The sequence below is a fragment of the Pinus tabuliformis genome, chromosome J, assembly GCF_031772625.1.
Source record: "Pinus tabuliformis cultivar Carrire ecotype Pingquan chromosome J, CPIR1, whole genome shotgun sequence".
Taxonomy (NCBI): Eukaryota; Viridiplantae; Streptophyta; class Pinopsida; order Pinales; family Pinaceae; genus Pinus; species Pinus tabuliformis.
In genome coordinates, this window is record NC_142295.1 from 249,197,186 (window position 1) to 249,218,547 (window position 21,362).

General features: G+C 32.7%; 1 protein-coding gene across 2 annotated transcripts; it reads left to right on the plus strand.

Annotated features, from left to right (window-relative positions):
* Positions 1-2,435: 2,435 nt before the first annotated feature.
* LOC149226704 (putative inactive purple acid phosphatase 27) lies at positions 2,436-19,579 on the plus strand. Of its 2 annotated transcripts, none has more exons than XM_089375351.1 (13): positions 2,436-3,052; positions 3,270-3,357; positions 5,261-5,536; positions 5,633-5,735; positions 5,840-5,957; positions 6,082-6,214; positions 17,868-18,055; positions 18,177-18,366; positions 18,499-18,566; positions 18,710-18,818; positions 18,899-19,087; positions 19,172-19,252; positions 19,340-19,579. In XM_089375351.1, the coding sequence occupies exons 1-13, from the start codon at positions 2,679-2,681 to the stop codon at positions 19,391-19,393; spliced, it is 1,971 nt and encodes a 656-aa protein (XP_089231477.1). In that variant the 5' UTR covers positions 2,436-2,678; the 3' UTR covers positions 19,394-19,579. The 2 variants fall into 2 exon arrangements, with proteins under 2 accessions (XP_089231477.1, XP_089231476.1); XM_089375350.1 differs by having other exon boundaries at positions 2,439-3,052; positions 5,627-5,735.
* Positions 19,580-21,362: the final 1,783 nt, after the last annotated feature.

Consider the following 21,362-nt stretch of genomic DNA (forward strand, 5'->3'; position numbering starts at 1 on the left):
TGTTAAATTAATAATTTTATTATAATGTTCAACTAAACTTGTAGTATTAATAATTAAGAAAAGGTAACTATATTTATGTTAAAATGTTTCATAGTAAATTGTATTAATGATATCATGTATTTCTTATTTTAAATATCCTTCTTACTATAGTATTAATAGATTTAATTATTAATCTAAAATTATATTATTACATTATTATTATTTAAAACTTAATGATGCTAAGTTATTGATGGCTTGTATATTTTTATAAGAGGAGCCTAGTAACTAAATATGTATAATTAAGTTATTTAATAAATTCTAGATTAGATAAATTTTTAAATTCTAAGGCCTAAGCGACGCTGGTATAAAGACACCAGGGCCAGGTTAAACCATTGGGAGATCGACAAGAATGTTGCATTGCAAAACATTAATAACATTAAAAATATAGTTACTTCTAAGTTCAAAGAAAAAAAGTGGTGTGAGAGCAGCTAAAAGAAAATTAAGATATTATAAGGAGGTCATCAACCCCACCCTAGAAGATCAAAAGTATCTCTCTGTTTTAACTAGCTGAAAGAAGAAAATTAAGATATCCCAGATTAGAACGAACTCTCATGCGCTCCATAGTGAAACGCCTGGTTGGGCAATTCCTAAAATACCATGGATGGAAAGGTTCTGCCATCTCTGTGAGAATACGGACATCGAGGATGAAAATCACTTCCTCTTAGAGTGCCCCGCTTACAACCACATTAGATCTTAGTTTGAAAATCTCTGTTGCAATACTGACTTTCCTAGCCTTTTAGGATGTCAAAATTATAGCTAGCCTTTTAGGATGTCAAAATTATAGTGAGCTCAATAATTCGTTTTTTTAGATCCTATAGACCAAAGTTTAGTCTCAGTATCGTCATCAATAATATTTTAAATTATTTTAAATATTAAATTTAAAATAATTTAATATTTTAAATTAAATAGGTTAAAAATTAGAAATTAAATATATATTTAAATTATTTTTATTATTATAAAAATTATTTTATTTAAAATATAAATAAAATGTTTTTTTATTATATATATATATATATATAATAAAACTGAGGAGTTAGTTTGGCACTAATTACTCGTAAATCTTGGAAGTCTACATTTGGTTTTAACACTATTATTTTTGGTCTATAGTTTAGTCTATTTTTTGATCTTTTATATTTTACATTACTTTAATTATCAATCAAATTACTTTAATTATCAATCAAATTTTTGAGATATTTTATTATTATTATTAAAATTTATTTTATTTATATTTTATTATTATTATTTATAATTATTATAAATATGTTGATTTCACTACAAATGCATTTAATGTCTGGATAAAGGAAAGAAAAGGAAAGGTGACCAAGATTATTTTTAAGAGTAAACTCATTAAGTGAATCCAATATTCATATGACATAATTATTGGAAAACTAGGTAATTGAATGACATAATTATTGGAAACTAGGTAATTGTCTTTTAATAAGATTATTTGAAATTTAAGTAATATAATTTAAAAAATAAATAAATAAATTTATTTATATATTTAGTAAAAATATATTTGAAATTATTAAAATTCAAAATAAAATTAAATTAATGGAGTTGTTTTTAGTGTGATTTTTTGGACTTTTCGGGTGCCGGAATCAGGTGGAAAAATTTGAGGTGAAATCTTGATTTGTGTTATTTAAACTTGTTTTTTGATTCTATATATGGCACCCTCGAAAAGCACTAGGTCACTTCGATTGCACATGGTTACCCATCAAGCTTGTGATTTCAATAAATTCCCGCCAGATTTTAGAGAAATTTGACCAGAAAAGCCGACAATAAAAGCTTCCAAAAAATAACATTAAAAACAACACATGTAAAGTAATATAGATAATGTATTTTTAATAAAATTATTTAAAATCTAATTATATAATTTAAAAAGTTAAAAAAAAAATAAAAATTTATTTATGTATTCAACAAAAATATATTTGAAATTATTAAAATTCACAAATTTTTTAAAATTCACCATTTTTTCAAATTTTCTTATGAATATTATAATAATTCATAATTAGAATGCTCCGAAGTCTCCATATCCGTAGGTGACATGCGTACATTATGCCCCTGTGACTGGGTGACATTCGTACAAAACGATATAAATGCTTGTTTATCCTGCGGGCAAATCCAGTGTGATTTTATTTTAAATGGAGGGAGGAGGGACAGTTGGAGTCTTCGAGTATTCGAGATAGCGTTCATACGATGAGAATATTTTCGAAAAAGTGAATGGAGGATGATAGTTGGGAGATTTTGACAGGGCGCATGTAGTTTGAGGAGAGGTAATATCGCATTTATGATCATCTTTAAAGCTCCAACTGAGGTGACCTGTAACAACTAAGCCTCTCCACCTACCTAAATTATATTTAGTGGACATAAACTTCCGGCGAAAGCTGAACACAAAGCTTATGGCCATACGTTAACTTATCTTTAATGGACATAAGCTGCCCGCGGAAGCGGAACCAAGCTGCCCATAAATTTCGATCATGACACTCAAAGTTCTTCCAGCATTATCAGATTTAGTTTTAACTTTTATCTGTAACTCAAATTCCATTTGCCCTAAGGCTGCCTAAATATCATGCGCCGCAATTATTAGTCTCATAAATTTTTGCTTCTCCACCTTCTTGCCCAGCCAGAAGGTTCCAGCCATGAGGACTTTCAAAATGCAGAAATTCATGAATCAAATTGATCCTATTTTCTTCGTCACTTTGATTTTTATTGTGACAGACCTCATTGGTTTTGATTCCCGCTGCAATGGATCGTCTTCAGATAATTACCCTTCGGGCCCTCGGTTCGATGCCGAGACTTCAAGTCCTGGCTATCGTAACCTGTGTGGGACAGGCTACAGATGTATTAATAGGAGGGATCTTCGAGAATGTTCGGATCAGAATCCAGACCTGCAGATGAATCTCAGCACGCAAGGACCCCTTCCGGATGAAGAATTCATTACTGTCACTGTAAATGGACTCTCGAATCCCTCCGATGATATTTGGGTTGCCTTAGTTTCGCCTTCAACCCGCAAGTACGGTGTATTAACAGTTCGTTTTTCCTCTATCTCGTTTATTTCATAATGTTTTCATTGGCCTGTGTAATGAATTTGATTCTGGTGCCGAAGTTACTGCCATGGCCAATTTTTCTGATGAGAAATGTGGAATCATAATTATGTTTAGGCTTGCATCAGAATGTAGGGTGTTTATAGAAAAAATTGCCAATCGATAACTAACCATAGTGTGTAACAGCATTTCGAATTGTCCACTGAAACTGTACATGTACTTGGAAACTGGAGATATAAAGCTTCATTCTCTGCTCTGCCATTACACTGTGAAGGTATTCCATATCACTTTTTATTTCATATTTGTGTTATGAAATCTTTTGGAAAAATTTGGTATATCAGATTCTTCGTTTTTGGATGGGATAAGGGATTCATTTTAGTGTAGCAATTTGATTGTTAAAGCTTATAAAGCTGTATATACTTTAATCTCTGTGAATTTGAATTTGTGATTTTTAAGAAGAAACATATATTTTTAGTTATTACTGGTATGGGATTCATTTAGATGTAACAATATTTTAACGTCTTTAAATTTGAAAGTATGTATTTTTCAAAAAAAAAATCTATTTTTTAACTTTTAAACCTACTCAAATTATTTATAATTTATTAAAATATATATCATTAAATTTATTTTATCATTTATGTATGATTTAAACTAATTTAAGGAATATCCACTTTTAATCATTAATTCATCCCAACCATACAAGAAACACGCCACAAATATTTCTTTTGCTTCCTAAGAATGTTCTTTTGCTTCCCAAGAATGTAATTTATTTTGAGTGATAGAGGAGACATCCCACCAGCACAGTTACCAAATTCGGCCGAATCTGTCGAAAAAATTCGAATATTCGTCGATTCTTTCGATTAGGCCTAATTATTTTAAAAATTCGATTCGTTTTTAAAGATACACAGACCATATATGCCGGAGCCATTAAAGCTGAAAACCGGAAATAAAAAACGCAGTTGTTTTTAGTGAGTTTTTTTGGAAGTTTTTTGGGTGGGTTTTTCCGGTTAAATTTCTCTAAAATCCGGCAGCAATTTATTGAAATCTCAAGGTTGATAGGTAATTTCTGAACAATCAAAGCGTCCTAGGGTTTTTTCACGTTGCTGAATCCAAATATGTAGTTAAAAAACCATTTTTAAATAATACAAATCAAGATTTAACCTCAATTTTTTCGGCCGGAATCTCCAAAAAATCGCACACTAAAAACAACTCCATAAAAAACTAGTTACTCATTTGTCTTAACATTAAAGTATATTAGAAAGTGAGCAGTCAGCAAAGTAAGCCAAAGTAATAAGCAGGTTTACTCAGATTACAAGGAGATTATGTAAATTTTAAAAAATATATTTAATTTTTTTAAATATATTAGTATTTTTGTTTTGAATTAGAAAAATTTGAATTTTTATATGGTATTGTATTTAAATTTAAATTTAAATGCGAATTTGGTAATTATGCCCACCAATATATGTAAACACATAAAAGAAATTTAATGAGGTTTTAATAAATGTTTTTTTTATAAATTTATTTTGATTTTATATTTAACTCGATGATTGATAGATATTCCACTTGTATAAATTTTATTTTGAGTGATAGAAGAGACATCCCACAAGTATATGTAAATGCACAAGGAATGTATAAAGATAAGAAAGAAAGCAAAAAAAACACGCAATGAGGTATTAATAAAATGTTAAATTTTATAACTGGGATCATTGATAATCATTCCACTGGTTATATTTAGGAAATAAATCTTTTTAATATATAAATTTATGAGAAAATTAAATTAAAATGAGGTTAAGAAATTGTTATAAAGTCATATAATTTAATATTTCAGAATTTAATAAACAATTTCTCAACCTCATTTCATCATCCTCTTATTGAGATTCCTAAATATTCTCAACTCCACAATCTAATTAAATTCAAAATATTTTAAATTTATTTGAAATTATATTTGAAGATAAATAGGCTTTAGATATTTGGCCTCAAGGTTAAATTCGTTCCTCTGTGTGAATGAAGAAAAACCAGCTTTAGGCTTCAGTTAGTTCTGGAGTAGAGTCGTCCTGGCTTTAGGAAATGACAGAAATTTTCAAATTTTGGCAAATCTGTAAAATTTGATATTGAATGTTTCCAAAAAGATTCAGATTAATGTCTAATGATTCTGTTATTCGAATTACTTGCTACAGTCTCAGTTCCTGAAAAACGATCCCTCCTATAGGGAATGCACCAAAAACAGAAGCAGCTATAAATTACTAAAGGGCTGGGACGAACTTGAACCCAAGACCTGCAATGGTTCCATAACATTTCAAGTCATCAACATACGCACAGATATCGAATTTGTATTGCTGTCTGGTGGTTATGAAAACCCCTGCATCCTTCGGAGATCAGAGGCTCTCAAGTTTTCTAACCCAGACATGCCGCTCTATGCCCATCTGTCCAGCGTGGATTCTACTGGTTCATCCGTAAGTATAAGATCAGATTCTAAAATTAAGGGCATTTATATCTGTTATTGATCAACTGTATAAGATTATAATTACTTTTCGAGAAATCAGATGCAGGTAACATGGATCAGCGGGAGCAATACTACACAATTTGTGCAATACGGTGCTGGAAAATCGGCCATGTCCACTGTGACAACGTTCACTCAAGCTGATATGTGCAGTATGTTCTGCCAATCTTTGAATTTCTTGTCCCATTCTGTCAATTATGGATAGATTTATAATACAGGTGTGAAAATTGTATCATAAATTCAATTGCTTTGCTAGGTCATGATCTGCTTCCAAGCCCAGCAATGGATTTTGGATGGCACGATCCAGGGTATATTCATACAGCCCTAATGACGGGGCTGCTGCCTTCTCAGAAATATAGTTACAGATATGGAAGGTACAAGCACCCAGAATACTTGCAGGCTCCTGTTAAATATAAGTCTAAAGATTTTCATTGATTTGGTATTAGGGAATTGTTTATTAATTCGTGGCTAGCATTGATATCTATATAATTTTTGCAGTGACAATGTGGGTTGGAGTTCTGTTGCAAGCTTCTCCACCCCTCCTGCATCAGGCGCCAGCGAGGTTCGATTTCTTGCATTCGGCGACATGGGAAAGGCTCCCCGCGATTCATCTGATGAGCATTACATTCAGGTATGACGTTAGGGTTTTGACATAGTTGGGTTAAGCTGCATCAAGAGTCAAAATCCAGAATTGGTTAATCACAAAAAAAATGAAACAAAACTCTAGGCGTAAACTTATGATTAGTTATTAAATTCAGATTTTGATGAATCAGCTATTTTCTTCTATGTTCACAGTATTCTGATGTTGAACTGTGTTTTGGGTAAAACCCGAATGCCATTTTTAAGTACTCGGTCTCTGGTTTCTTGGTGAGTGATTGAGTACTTGAGAAAAATTGGTCATTTAGACCAGATGCAGAGTAACCATTAGATGAATGACCAAATCAACCAGCAAAAACGCACAGGAAAAAAACAACACAATTTAAATGTTAAATAAAATTATAAATTTATAAAAATATTTTCACACATATATGTCAAAGTTATTTCTAACACATAATTTTTTTTTATATTTATGTGAAATTAATGATTACTAAATGTACTTGTAATGTACCCTGGTAACCTTGCATGTAAAAGTAGGGAGTTAAAATTTTTTTTACCATACAAACTAATCACATACTTTGGACATTATGATTATCACATCAAAATAAAGAAACATCATCATCAATGATTCAACATCATTAGCTGACACAAAAGGCAATCACACCATTGAACATCGATGTATCCTGGAAACCCCGTAGGGTGAAAACCAACAAACGTTTAATCTTCTTATTAAACGCTCGTGAGGGTTTTCACCCCTCACTCAATGGCTTATAAGGGATTCCATCCCTTAACCATTGTTATTAAAATCATTACAATGAATTATCATTAAGTTGTCACATAACTAGCTAAAAGCTAATACATTTTCCATGAAACCCTTTTCTTACATACGCCTCATGCGACATTCCTTGTGGCATAATTGTTCTAGCAATGGACGATCCTGCAACTTGAACTCATCTGCATGGACCAATAATCCTTTTCCTGCCATAATGTTAAACATCACTTTCCTTTGGCACCAACCGCCATCGTTTCTTGTCAATGTAGTTGTCAACAGGCTTTGGCAACAATATTAGATACATTATTAATCATTCATTAAGCAACCTCTAAAAGTGATCTTTTAACATCTACTCATCTGCATGAGCAAGCATAACATACTAATTAACTAGTACATATATTCAAGTAAATTCTTGTTCTACTTTTCACAATGCTTATTCACACTAATGAGTATTTCTCTCTAAGAGATTTAACCATTAGTTTTACAAGTCCATGTTTCCCTTTAAAACATACAACACATTAGTTATGTTTACATACAGGTAATAAACTATTGTTTCTGCGCCTTTGCACATGCATTCCTTTCACATAGTTATTTTTCAAGAAATTAACATAGTTTTTCTAACATACAAAGAACACATCTCCATAACACAATCACTGTTCTTTGAGCATCCATTAGCTTATCTTAATAGCCCTTATTTAATATATGCAATGCATATTCCCTTCTTTAGAACTCTACCATTATTTCATGTACGCAAGCAATTACTTCTTTCTTGAAGGAAGTCATCATAACCCCATTTCTCTATCTTCCTATAAGTAAGTTTCTCATGCTTTTCCTTTCAAGAGACTATTATAGATACCCTATATTTATGCATAAAAATCAAGAAACCATAACAAGGTTAATCTAACCTCTTATGCGCCAAAATCAAGAAGTCGTCCCAACTCATCTAGCAAGACATTCTTTTCAAAAGATTAATATTTCCAAGGAAGTTACATTGCTACCCTTATGCGCATCCAACATGTGTTTTTCCTAACACAATTACTTTTACTTCAATGAACATAATATTTTCATGAAACAAGTATGGAATCTTGTTTTTGCATGAACACTATTCATATGTGTCATTTAAGGAAAGAATCTCTATCTTTGCTTTCAAGAAATCTCGCATAAAGTCATTATTTTCATGCATGAAGCATGCACTCTTCTTCTAAAAAGAAACTATATTTATGTGTATATAAAACATACGTTCTTCTTCAAGATAGTTAGAATGATTATCTATGTGCCTAGAAGCACATCATTAGTAATTCCTATCATGCATGAAATGCATAATTATTTCACAAGAAACTTTGAACTTAACTAGTCTCACAAATCATTTATGCATATATCCCTTTTCAAGAAAATGACAAGTGACTCGACATTTCACATAAGGTAATCTTTCAAAAAGATAACAAAACACACATATATTTTTCCTTTTAGAAAGAGAGCAGTTACTTATCTTATCCTTGGCAGCCTCCTTGCCTCCATCATCTGTTCGAACTATGCCTTGAAAAGCCTTGGAATATCATACGCATGATTTGTTTCGTAACACCAGCCATAAACTAAACTCCAGTGGTTATGGTGTCGAGACTAAAGGCCATATACCTGCTATAACAACCCAAAATCACAAAAAGGGAGACATCGAGGAAGATAACTGGTTGTTGAAAATCTGTCGACAATAAACATTGTTGTGCCATTACTATTTATTTTGTTAGCCCTCATAAAAGGCCTGGTGTCGCAGCCCTATTTTCCTCCTGGCCACCAACTATTGTTTTGAGTTCATTTCTTCCCGAGGCTGTCCGAGAGAAAGCATCATCGAACATAATGAACTATGATCATTACTATGAGACAGCTTCATCACGCCTGGAAAATCTCAGGCGACAACCTCATCACGCCTTTAACGTTTCTACGTGGAAGGCAGGACTGAGAAGTCTTCTCTGGCGCACCCATTTTCCCCTCGGAAATTCGCAAGCCCATCGCCAGACAGCTGCCTAAGCTGAGGAATTGGCTCTGGCTTTTCATACTACTCAAACTTAAGAAAAAGCGACTCCCTGATAAGCTCTGGCTGAGGAACAACAAGCCTCGGCACGGGACCAAACCAGTACACGAAATTCTTGCCGTAGGCCTTAGTCCAATGATGAATCTCAGGCAGCACTCGAAGCAAAATATTGTGCGTGGACAGCTCCATTGGAACCGAATTTGCCACATTCATCATTTCGATTACCTCCATTGTGTTTCCGTAAAGCAGCCTATATGGGGGCCCCAAGATACCCTTCGATTCGAAGGACCTTTTCATTCGAATGGGCACCCACCATATTTTCACAGCAAATTTCACAACGACGAACACAAATACGAATCCTGCAGCTAGAGATGATAGAGCTCTGAGATCCATTTTGTTGTAATATTGGGTTCCATGAAACTGATCTGTGAATCTTATAAATTAAATGAAGTCATAGGCCGAGAGGGATGGAAACTCCTCGTTCACTTTCCTCGCTCTTGTTTTCCTTCATTCTTGTTCAGTTTCACAACTACCAAGAATTAGTTAATAACTAATTTGTAACTTGTGATTTTACAATGGGTTATTTACAAGAGGGATATTACATACTCCCGCCCTTAACAAGAACACCGTCCTCGACGTTCATCTCTCATTGGAACTTAAGGTTTTACTCATGATATAACCATCTAACCACAAAAAAAAAGCGATCCTTCTTTTTTAAAATCAAAGATTTCATTCCAAGAAATGACAATAAACAAAAATTTTAGTGTCATAACATAAGAAAAACCGATATTCATAAGCATTTATAACTGAAAAATATGCAAGTTCTGGTTACCATCACTTGACCCTTATTCAAATTCATAATAAACAATTCTCTATGTCAACTTACCATTACTTACCATCTACTCTTGAAAATTATGAGTACTTTCACATAAGCATTTGAATAGTGGTTGGACAACCCATTAACCCTCTATGGTAAGTAATTCCTGTAATGTGTGACTAACAAATTCAATCGCATTAGTCACAATATTTCGAGTCAAATGAAATACTTTTAACTATCAATCAATTGTGCAATGTTAGATGATATTTAATTCACAGTACTTTTACAAGTACTTAAGAGCTCATCACTGCTCCACATGCACACTGAATTAACTCTCATTAAAGACATCCACATAGTACTTTTAAAAGTACCAAAAGAGCACCTAGCTCTCTAGCAATCAATCACTGCATCAAGTGAAAATTGTCTTAGCCCCTACTAAGACGTTTACAAGATTAATAATATGAAAAAGGAATTAAAATTTCTAATAACTCCTTATTGAATACTAAGCTCATTTCCTGTTAAATGTGCATAACATATTTCACACAACTATATGTAAAATTCATTTTTAACACAACATATAGCTGATTAGTTAATTTCTTTAGCTATGAGAACCACAATAGGCTAAAGAATTCCCAACCCATGGGAATTGGTTTCCACAACCAAATCGAGTCATTTTCACATCCAAACAATTTTTTTGATAGAGACCTTACCAGGTCTAACATGGAATTCCACTGGCTAACCAGCTCAAGAATTCCAATGACCACATAGGGTCCAATATAGGATTCCTCTTGGCAGCGTCCTGCCTATTCCTCTGACAGTGTCCCATCTATGAGGAATTTTGGGCCTCCTCCAACAGGCTCCAAATCAACAGAGTTGCCTCAGGCTTTTTACCCTCTTCACCATCTTTGCAAACTCTTTTCCCTTATTGAGATAATTGATCTCTAGGGAGAGGAAATCTGGGCATACAAGTACCATCAACCCCTCCAGGCAGGTAACTGCCATCAACCCAAGGCATTAAATCCAGGCAGAAAAGTACCATCAACCCCTCTGGGTAGGTAACTGCCATCAACCCAAGGCATATCCGGGCAGAGAAGTACCCTCAACCCCTCCGGGCAGGTAATTGCCATCAACCCAACTATCTGCAACTGTCTGGCATGTTAAATTTCTCTTTTATTACTCTTTCCCAAAGTAATTTACGTAATGAACCATATGAACATTATCATTAACAAAATAAACATGCATGTACACCATGAATTTACACTTAACCCTCATCATGGGTCCACAACATCTAGATTGATGGGAAACATATCTATCATACATGTTGTATGCATTCAGATTTTCCAAATAACACAATTCATTCATATCATATAACATTATTCCTTCTCACATATGATTGCAATTCACATTGCAACAATTTACGTGATGAATTTTCTTGTTGCCATTAAGCTACCACTACTTAATCCCATCAGCAACATTAGTTATAAATATGCATCAGTTAACAAGTATTCAATTTCCAAAATTTTTCATGCATACAATATCGTCATGTATAAAAGCATACACAAATATTCATTAATGTATAAATGTCAACAATAGTTGAGTTAATAATCTAAACATTTCCAATTTCCCATAGTCTGTTGTCTTAATCCACACCGTCATTAATGGAGTATTATCTTACATTTACTATGGCCAGCATTGGCCATGCATCATTAATATAATTAAGAATAATCAAGGTGTTTTTACCAACTCTTGGTTCAACATGCATAACTAACAAATTAAACTACCCTTATCGGAAGCAATTCCTCTACTTATGTAATTAGAAGCATGATCCCCTAAGTGTCACACATGCACCAGAGTTACCGCTTGATGTTAGATGCAACAACTATCTTATCACTACTATGTGACCATCTCAGAATAATGACTTCAAGGAGACATTACGAAAATCATTAACATCAACACACTATAGTTATCATTTTCCAACTCCTTAAGCATGGTCAAAGGAATACTCACATGCACATCAAGTGCTATCTGGTCATCACCAGACTTAGCGTCTTCTGCAAGATTCTGGCACTCAAAGTCTGCGGTATCTGGTCATCACCAGACTTATCGATTCTTTCCCCTTCTCCGTCTGTCCCAACAACACGGTCTTCTTCCTTCCCCTTATTTCCTTTTCCTTTGGAAGGATCTATAGTTGGGGAAGGTAGTTAGAGTTTACTAGAAACTTCATTAACATAGGTAGTCTATTTATGAATAATTGTCACATGTAATTCTACCATGAATGGGTCCTAGAAATGTTACCCACTGAACATGCCTCTACAATTAACTTCACACTGGAATGCAACATGCATAAGAAATCCGTCATTCCCATAGTAGAGATAAATTCAACCATCATTAAATCGAGGCTCCAATGGTTTTACTCTCACAACAAGTAATGATTAACATAAAACACATACCATGCTAGTGAATCTCAAAGAATTAAAGGGAAGCATCATTAAATCTATTAAGATGTAAGCATATACTATGCATCAAGCATTCATGGTGAATAAAATTAAGAACCCTTCTCATAAACAACTGGAACTTTAGCACAGAGAAAGTAAGAATCATCATACACACATTCCACGCATGTGACACCAATCAAACCATCACTTGTTTACGAATTGTAATAATCTTAAATCAAATGTAATTAATGCATATAAGTTCTATTGGTTAGTCATACAATACTAACCAATTTCAACTACCAATCATCTTCATGCATCTATGACAAGATTGAATCAAAAATTAGTTATTACAATCAAGTCTCACTACTTGACTTATTGTATATTTCCAATATCTAAAGGGGTTCTTACAACGTCTTTTTAAAACACTATATTGTCAAATCCAAGAACATCCCCGTATTTTACATTCATGCATTGACTCATTAAAATTAGTTCATTGCAACTTCAATCTTGTTTAATAAATGCATCATTGTTATTGCCATATTTGCAAATCAAAAGTGGGTAGTTGATTGTCACTTTCGTCAATGAGTGTTCAATATTGTTCATAAGTATAATGAGTGTTCAATATTGTTCTTAAGTGCGACAAAAGTTTTGTTGTCTTTCATCCTCATCAAGAATCCAATAGTTATGCAATAAACTTTATTACTTACTATGCAAAGCAGTTATAAACATGAATCACACATATCATGCCGAAAGTAGTGTACTACATAAATCAATATGTGAATGGTTAAACTCCTACCTGAGTTAATGCCCACTGGTGGCATACCTCAATTTCTTTCCTGCTTACCAATTCCCAAAGGCGTTAGTACTGCAACCTTTAGCTCTGATACCACTTGTAATGCCTGGTAACCTCGGATGTAAAACTAGGGAGTTAGAATTTTTTTTACCATACAAACTAATCACATACTTTGGACATTATGATTATCACATCAAAATAAAGAAACATCATCATCAATGATTCAACATCATCCAACTGACACAAAAGGGAATCACACCATTGAACACCGATGTATCTTGGAAACCCCGTAGGGTGAAAACCAACAAACGTTTAATCTTCTTATTAAACGCTCGTGAGGGTTTTCACCCCTCACTCAATGGCTTATAAGGGATTCCATCCCTTAACCATTGTTATTAAAATCATTACAATGAATTATCATTAAGTTGTCACATAACTAGCTAAAAGCTAAAACATTTTCCATGAAACCCTTTTCTTACATACCGCCACATGCAACATTCCTTGTGGCATAATTGTTCTAGCAATGGACGATCCTGCAACTTGAACTCATCTGCATGGACCAATAATCCTTTTCCTGCCATAATGTTAAATATCACTTTCCTTTGGCACCAACCGCCATCGTTTCCTGTCAATGTAGTTGTCAACATGCTTTGGCAACAATATTAGATACATTATTAATCATTCATTAAGCAACCTCTAAAAGTGATCTTTTAACATCTACTCATCTGCATGAGCAAGCATAACATACTAATTAACTAGTACATATATTCAAGTAAATTCTTGTTCTACTTTTCACAATGCTTATTCACACTAATGAATATTTCTCTCTAAGAGATTTAACCATTAGTTTTACAAGTCCATGTTTCCCTTTAAAACATATAACACATTAGTTATGTTTACATACAGGTAATAAACTATTGTTTCTGCGCCTTTGCACATTAATTCCTTTCACATAGTTATTTTTCAAGAAATTAACATAGTTTTTCTAACATACAAAGAACACATCTCCATAACACAATGACTGTTCTTTGAGCATCCATTAGCTTATCTTAATAGCCCTTATTTAATATATGCAATGCATATTCCCTTCTTTAGAACTCTACCATTATTTCATGTAAGCAAGCAATTACTTCTTTCTTGAAGGAAGTCATCATAACCCCATTTCTCTATCTTCCTATAAGTAAGTTTCTCATGCTTTTCCTTTCAAGAAACTATTATAGATACCCTATATTTATGCATAAAAATCAAGAAACCATAACAAGGTTAATCTAACCTCTTATGCGCCAAAATCAAGAAGTCGTCCCAACTCATCTAGCAAGACATTCTTTTCAAAAGATTAATATTTCCAAGGAAGTTACATTGCTACCCTTATGTGCATGCAACATGTGTTTTTCCTAACACAATTACTTTTACTTCAATGAACATAATATTTTCATGAAACAAGTATGGAATCTTGTTCTTGCATGAACACTATTCATATGTGTCTTTTAAGGAAAGAATCTCTATCTTTGTTTTCAAGAAATCTCGCATAAAGTCATTATTTTCATGCATGAAGAATGCACTCTTCTTCTAAAAAGAAACTATTTTTATGTGTATATAAAACATACATTTTTCTTCAAGATAGTTAGAATGATTATCTATGTACCTAGAAGCACATCATTAGCAATTCCTATCATGCATGAAATGCATAATTATTTCACAAGAAACTTTGAACTTAACTAGTCTCACAAATCATTTATGCATATATCCCTTTTCAAGAAAATGACAAGTGACTCAGCATTTCACACAAGGTAATCTATCAAAAAGATAACAAAACACACATATATTTTTCCTTCTAGAAAGAGAGCAGTTACTTATCTTATCTTTGGCAGCCTCCTTGCCTCCATCATCTGTCCGAACTATGTCTTGAAAAGCCTTGGAATATCATACGCATGATTTGTTCCGTAACACCAGCCACAAACTAAACTCCAGTGGTTATGGTGTCGAGACTAAAGGCCAGATACCTGCTATAACAACCCAAAATCACCAAAAGGGAGACATCGAGGAAGATAGCTAACTGTTGAAAATCTGTCGACAATAAACACTATTGTGCCATTACTGTTTATTTTGTTAGCCCTCATAAAAGGCCTGGTGTCGCGGCCCTATTTTCCTCCTGGCCACCAACTGCTGTTCTGAGTTCATTTCTTCCTGAGGCTGTTCGAGAGAAAGCATCATCGAACATAATGAACTATGATCGTTACTATGAGACAGCTTCATCATGCCTAGAAAATCTTAGGCGACAACCTCATCACGCCTTTAACATTTCTGCATGGAAGGCAGGACTGAGAAGTCTTCTTTGGCGCGCCCATTTTCCCCTCGGAAATTCGCAAGCCCATCGCCAGACAGCTGCCTGAGCTGGGGAATTGGCTCTGGCTTTTCATACTGCTCAAACTTAAGATAGAGCAACTCCCTGATAAGCTCTGGTTGAGGAACAACAAACCTCAGCACAGGACCAAACCAGTACACGAAATTCTTGCCATAGGCCTTAGTCCAATGATGAATCTCAGGTAGCACTCGAGGCAAAATACTGTGTGTGGATAGCTCCATTGGAACCGAATTGGCCGCCTTCATCATTTCGATTACCTCCATTGTGTTTCCGTAAAGCAGCCTATATGGGGGCCCCAAGATACCCTGCGATTCGAAGGACCTTTTCATTCGAATGCGCACCGACCATATTTTCACAGCAAATTTCACAACGGCGAACACAAATACGAATCCCGCAGCTAGAGAAGATAGAGCTTTGAGATACATTTTGTTGTAATATTGGGTTCCATGAAACTGATCTATGAATCTTATAAATTAAATGAAGTCACATGCCGAGAGGGATGGAAACTCCCCGTTCACCTTCCTCGCTCTTGTTTTCCTTCATTCTTATTCGATTTCACAACTACCAAAAATTAGTTAATAACTGATTTGTAACTTGTGATTTTACAATGGGTTATTTACAAGAGGGATATTACAGTGTTCTTTGAAAATTATGTCATGTAATTATGTCAAATTAATGATTATTACACTGTATGGTTTGAAAGATTAGTACTTGATATTAAATTTCATAATTTAATAAAATGATTTTGGTAATTTAAACATTGAAGTGTTAAAAAAAAATACAAATTACACATATATCAATTACCTAATATTTAATGAACATTTTATTTTATTTAAATTATATACTTATATTAACTATTATCTTTTATATACTTATATTAACTATTATCTTTTACTATATCATTATTGTTATACTATATAATAAAATTGGAAAAGATAAATATTTATTTATATTCCATTTCTTTAAATTTTTGTTTATATAATCTTTTTCTATATTATGATTTCTTTTTAATTTTAAAGTTTTATTTCTTTTTCTTATTTTATATTAGAGGCATTATAAATTAATATTTTAGTATTTATTTAAGGTTATAACTATACTCATATTTAAATATGATAAAATAATATTTGTAATAATAAAAAAATAAATTTTAAAATTTTAGTATATGAAATTTTCAATATTAATTTATTTTTAATAAAATAAATTTAAATTTTAAATTTTAACATTTAAAATTTCAATATTAATTTATATTTATATTATTTACTAATAATTTAACTTTATTTTTGGATATAAATTGTATGTACAAACAGAAATATTCAACATTTAAGGTGAACACTCTTCTTTTTTCTTTCTTTGTCTAGATAATTGATAAAGTATCTACTTAAAATATTGCCTATTCATATCCAGTTTATATCCTAAACAAACAAAATGAACAATTAAGTAAAGTCTTAATTGATAAAGTATCTACCTAAAATATTGCCCATTTCTATTCATACCTAATTTATATTCAAAAATAAACAAACAAAATGAACAATTAAGCAAAGTCTTTTGATGGAAATCACATAACGCATTTCAAACCAACAAGTGTGGTTCATTATTAGGACCAGATTTCTCTTATGTGATTTCTACCGAAAAACTTTGCTTAATTCATTATGGATCACAAAAGCCTGAAGACAAAAGAAAAAGAAAAAATAAAGGAACAATTGTCAAAACTTACATACTCAAATTTTCATATTACAATTATAAAATCATTGTATTTATTACCAAATAGCAAATAATATTATAACTTGAAATATAGTGTAGATTTAATTTGTGAAGAAAATAAATTAATGGAACCACATAAATTAAATAGTTGATAAATATTGCTAAACATTAAAATAATTACATCATAATACATCTTAACTTGTCCACAATTAAAAAAACATAAAAATTAATTAAATTATACTTATTATTATTAATAAAAGAATTAATATATAAATTACTTAATAAATATTGATAGACATAATAGTTACATCTTACATTGTAAAGATTTAAAAATATATATAAATTAAATGTGAAATATCTTGTGGATATTTTTTTTTGAAGTCACATGTTTTTAATTAATTGTAAAAAATACTATGGATATTTAATTTTGAAGTCAGATATTTTCTTCCAAAATACAGGCTTAAATCTCTCAGAGCATGCTCTTAGCCACCCAGTAAAATTTGAACACAAACTACCTTTACTAAGAAAACTCTTTTTAGTAACTGATTGTGCTATTAACACTATGGATTTAATCTGCATAAAAAAAAATTAATTGGCAAAAAAAACGCGTGATAAAGAGCCTGTGTGGTTTTCTTAATTACCACTTTTAGTACCGAACGTTCCTGCGTCCGTTTCAATTTTTGTTCTCGTTTCTGGTAATACAAATTGTTTCCATTTACAATTAAAATTGCAAGAGGAAAATAGAAAGCAGTAAGCTGAGAATAATTATTGGCAGCCAGGGGCCCTCGGAGTTATCGACGCCATGACAGAGGAAGTGTCATCGGGTAAGTTGGACTCGGTGTTCCATATCGGAGATATTAGCTACGCCACAGGGTTTCTCGTTGAGTGGGATTTCTTCCTCCAACTCATCACCCCAATCGCTTCCCGCCTATCTTACATGACTGCCATTGGTAACCATGAAAGGTAAGAAATTATGACGCATTTCTACAAATTCCTCTCTCTCCATTAAATCTTCAACATTGATCATATCTTCTAAGGCCCATTGATACAAAAACTCAAATGGGCAATGACTGAAATATTGCAGAGATCATCCCAACAGTGGATCAAAGTACGAGCAAAGTAGAGATTCTGGTGGAGAATGTGGTGTTCCTTATGAGAAATATTTTCCGATGCCAACAACTGCAGAGGACAAGCCATGGTACTCAATCAATCAAGGACCTGTGCACTTCACTGTAATGTCCACCGAGCATGATTGGTCACAAGATAGTGAGCAGGTATTGCAAATCTTTCATTTCAATTTCATCATGGTATTTTTTTTTTTCTCTCGAACATGAGAAGTTCAGAAATTTCATCTTAATATGAGAAGTTCCGAAATTTCATCTGAATATGAGAAGTTCCTTCCGCAGTATGAATGGATTAGAAAGGATTTGGCTTCTGTGGACCGTAAACAAACCCCTTGGCTTATTTTTACAGGGTAGGTATTCTTATTTCGCTTATTTAACTTCAATATAGCCAGAATTCAATCTCTTCGTAACATATATATTTAAAAAAACCTATGTAAGGAATTTTAATTAACTCATTCTAACAATAATGAAATTTTACATTGAATTCCAACAGCCATCGGCCTATGTATTCTTCTATAGATGATGGTATTTTACAACTCATCTTACCAAGCATAGACGCTGAATTTGCTCCAGCCATTGAACCACTTCTCTTGGATTATCAGGTAAAACTGCAAGGATGTTTCTTTAAACCAAATGACATGTTTTTAAGAAAAATTAAATGCGTGACTTTGAATTATTGCAGGTGGACTTGGTTTTCTGGGGCCATGTTCACAACTATGAACGTACCTGCGCTGTGTTTCAGAAGACCTGCAAATCGCTTCCTACAAAAGACGTGAATGGCGTAGATAGTTACAACAGTGCAAATTACAGCGCACCAGTGCACGCAGTCATAGGGATGGGAGGATTTAGTCTTGATAAATTTGTAAAGAACGTGAGTAATAGTAATGAAACTCAATCACAGAAATGCAAATAACAATACTAATGTGATATATCTAATTAATATATCCTACTGCAGCCTAGTAGCTGGAGTTTGGTCCGTATTTCTGAGTATGGATATGCTCGGGTTCATGCAACGACCCACCTACTGTTGTTTGAGGTAAATCATGATATGTGTACTCCGCAACCTTTGAATTCTTGTTTTTAAGATTCACCAGTTGTTCTAAACCTCCTACGCTGTTTGCAGTTCGTCAGTTCCCCTACTCGGGAAGTGAAAGACAGTTTCCAGATGACTAAATAATCTTCCAGTGGACAGAAGTTGTTAAATTGTGCTCCTTGAAGGTTGTTGTTAAAGAGTTCAGCCAATCCCAACTGTAGATAATCATCCAAGGAGAGAATTCATTGAATTGTGCTCTTGGGAGTGAAAAGAGTTCGCTTAACCTCATTTCAGTAGCAGAGGATTTTCTCAATCTGCCTTTCTAAATCTCAAAGTAAGTGGTACATGTTAAAGTATTTATTTAATTTTAATATGGTGTAATATGTTTAATTTAGCAATATTTAATATTTTATTAGGTGGGTTTAGATTGGAAAATATATATGGAGGGAAAAAATGATATTTTATTAGGTGGGTTTATATTAGAAGATATATATGGAGGAAAAAAATGATATTTTATTAGGTCGGTTTATATTAGAAGATATATATGTAGGAAAAAAATGATATAATACATTGAGCATAAAATAGGGGCAAGGGGACAAGGGTTTTTATATTGGCAGTTATAAAAAATGAAGTTTAAAATTAGTGAAAAAGGCTTTTTATATTGACAGTTACAAAAAAATGGAATTTAAAATTAGTGAAAAAATATAAAGGGTTATAAAAAATGTTAATGAAAAAATAGATACATATAATATTAGTGAAAATAGAGGTTTTTTTAATTGGAAAAATAAATTAAGCCGCCCGCAAAACATTAAATAATATGATTTTAGAAATATTTTCCAATATATAATAAAATTAAAAATATTATTTAATATACATAAATAAACATAAATTCATTAAATAAAACCTCATATATTTAATAATATTTTTATGATTCATTCTTTAAATTTATAAAACCCTTTAACTTTAAGCCCAACCAACAACATCAAACATAATCAATCATATCCATCATATCCATGGCTTCTCATTGAAAGATTATTGACTATCAACAGCATCATGACATATTTAAATATACTAACATATTTTGAATTTAAAATTTACTAATATATTGATATTTTTTCGTAATAAAATATTTTTAAGATTAGCTCAAACGATTCGTTAATTTTTTTAATAAAATTGTTTTAAAAAAATACAAAACGAGTCCCAATGTTAAAGAATCCTAATAAGAGGTGTACATGCCACATAGATAAAACGAAGACGTCTAAGGAGAGCTCCCAGTGCTAAGTTGTCTTCATTCGTGGCCTCCTTTGTACTAGCTAGTTTATAGGAATGCTTCTCATGCTCTTTAATTTCAGAGTGTTTTATATGTTGTTCTAAACTCTCCTTTGTGAAATTAGAGGAGATGAGGAGGAATGGGAACTCTCCCGAGTGTTTTACATGTTAATTTAATTTTTTTGTGAATTTGGTGGAGATGACAAGTGATGGAATCTTTTTATTTGATTGGTTATTTGATTTACTAATTATTAGTTTTGTTGTAGTGGTTACAATCACCTTCTAAAATTTTGGTTTATAAGTAAATTTAGAAGCTTAACTCGGATATTGCGATCGATTATCCTTGGTCGCTTACTAGTAAGCTAATGATTTCAAACCCCCTCATTGATCTTAAGAGTTGTCCATGTTCTCATCTTCATACAGCATGTGTCATATTTGGACATAAGGGTTGTTGTTTGTTATACAAAGAGAATGTTGTCTTGTTTCAAGGGAATTGTATTCTATGAGAGGTCATCACATAGACATGTTTCACACTCACCTCACGCACTCACATTACGAAGGTTGTTGCACCAAGCAAAGGATGTCTTATGTATTTTGGATGGTTATGTTGTGTCATAAAGTGTCCATGTGCGATCACAGTCGAGTCCTACCAATGTTTGCATATGTTTCACTCATCTCACACTTAGCCATTTTCCCAAGCAACCTAGCTTCATCCAGCTTCCCGGAACTGTGATTTTTGCTTCTGCAACCATTAAGATTCCTCCCTTGCCTGCTAAAACCCTGTAGTACACAGAGACACCTGTTAGAGTCGGCCTTTACATCCCTCCGTCAGAGATCAGTTCTC

Bases quoted from the DNA above. Each gene is read 5' to 3' on its own strand.
- LOC149226704 (XM_089375350.1), top strand. From the start codon at position 2,679: ATGAGGACTTTCAAAATGCAGAAATTCATGAATCAAATTGATCCTATT. The intron at 18,056-18,176 runs GTAAGAAATTAT...GAAATATTGCAG, and splicing joins GCCATTGGTAACCATGAAAG to AGATCATCCCAACAGTGGAT. The intron at 18,367-18,498 runs GTATTGCAAATC...TTCCTTCCGCAG, and splicing joins GGTCACAAGATAGTGAGCAG to TATGAATGGATTAGAAAGGA.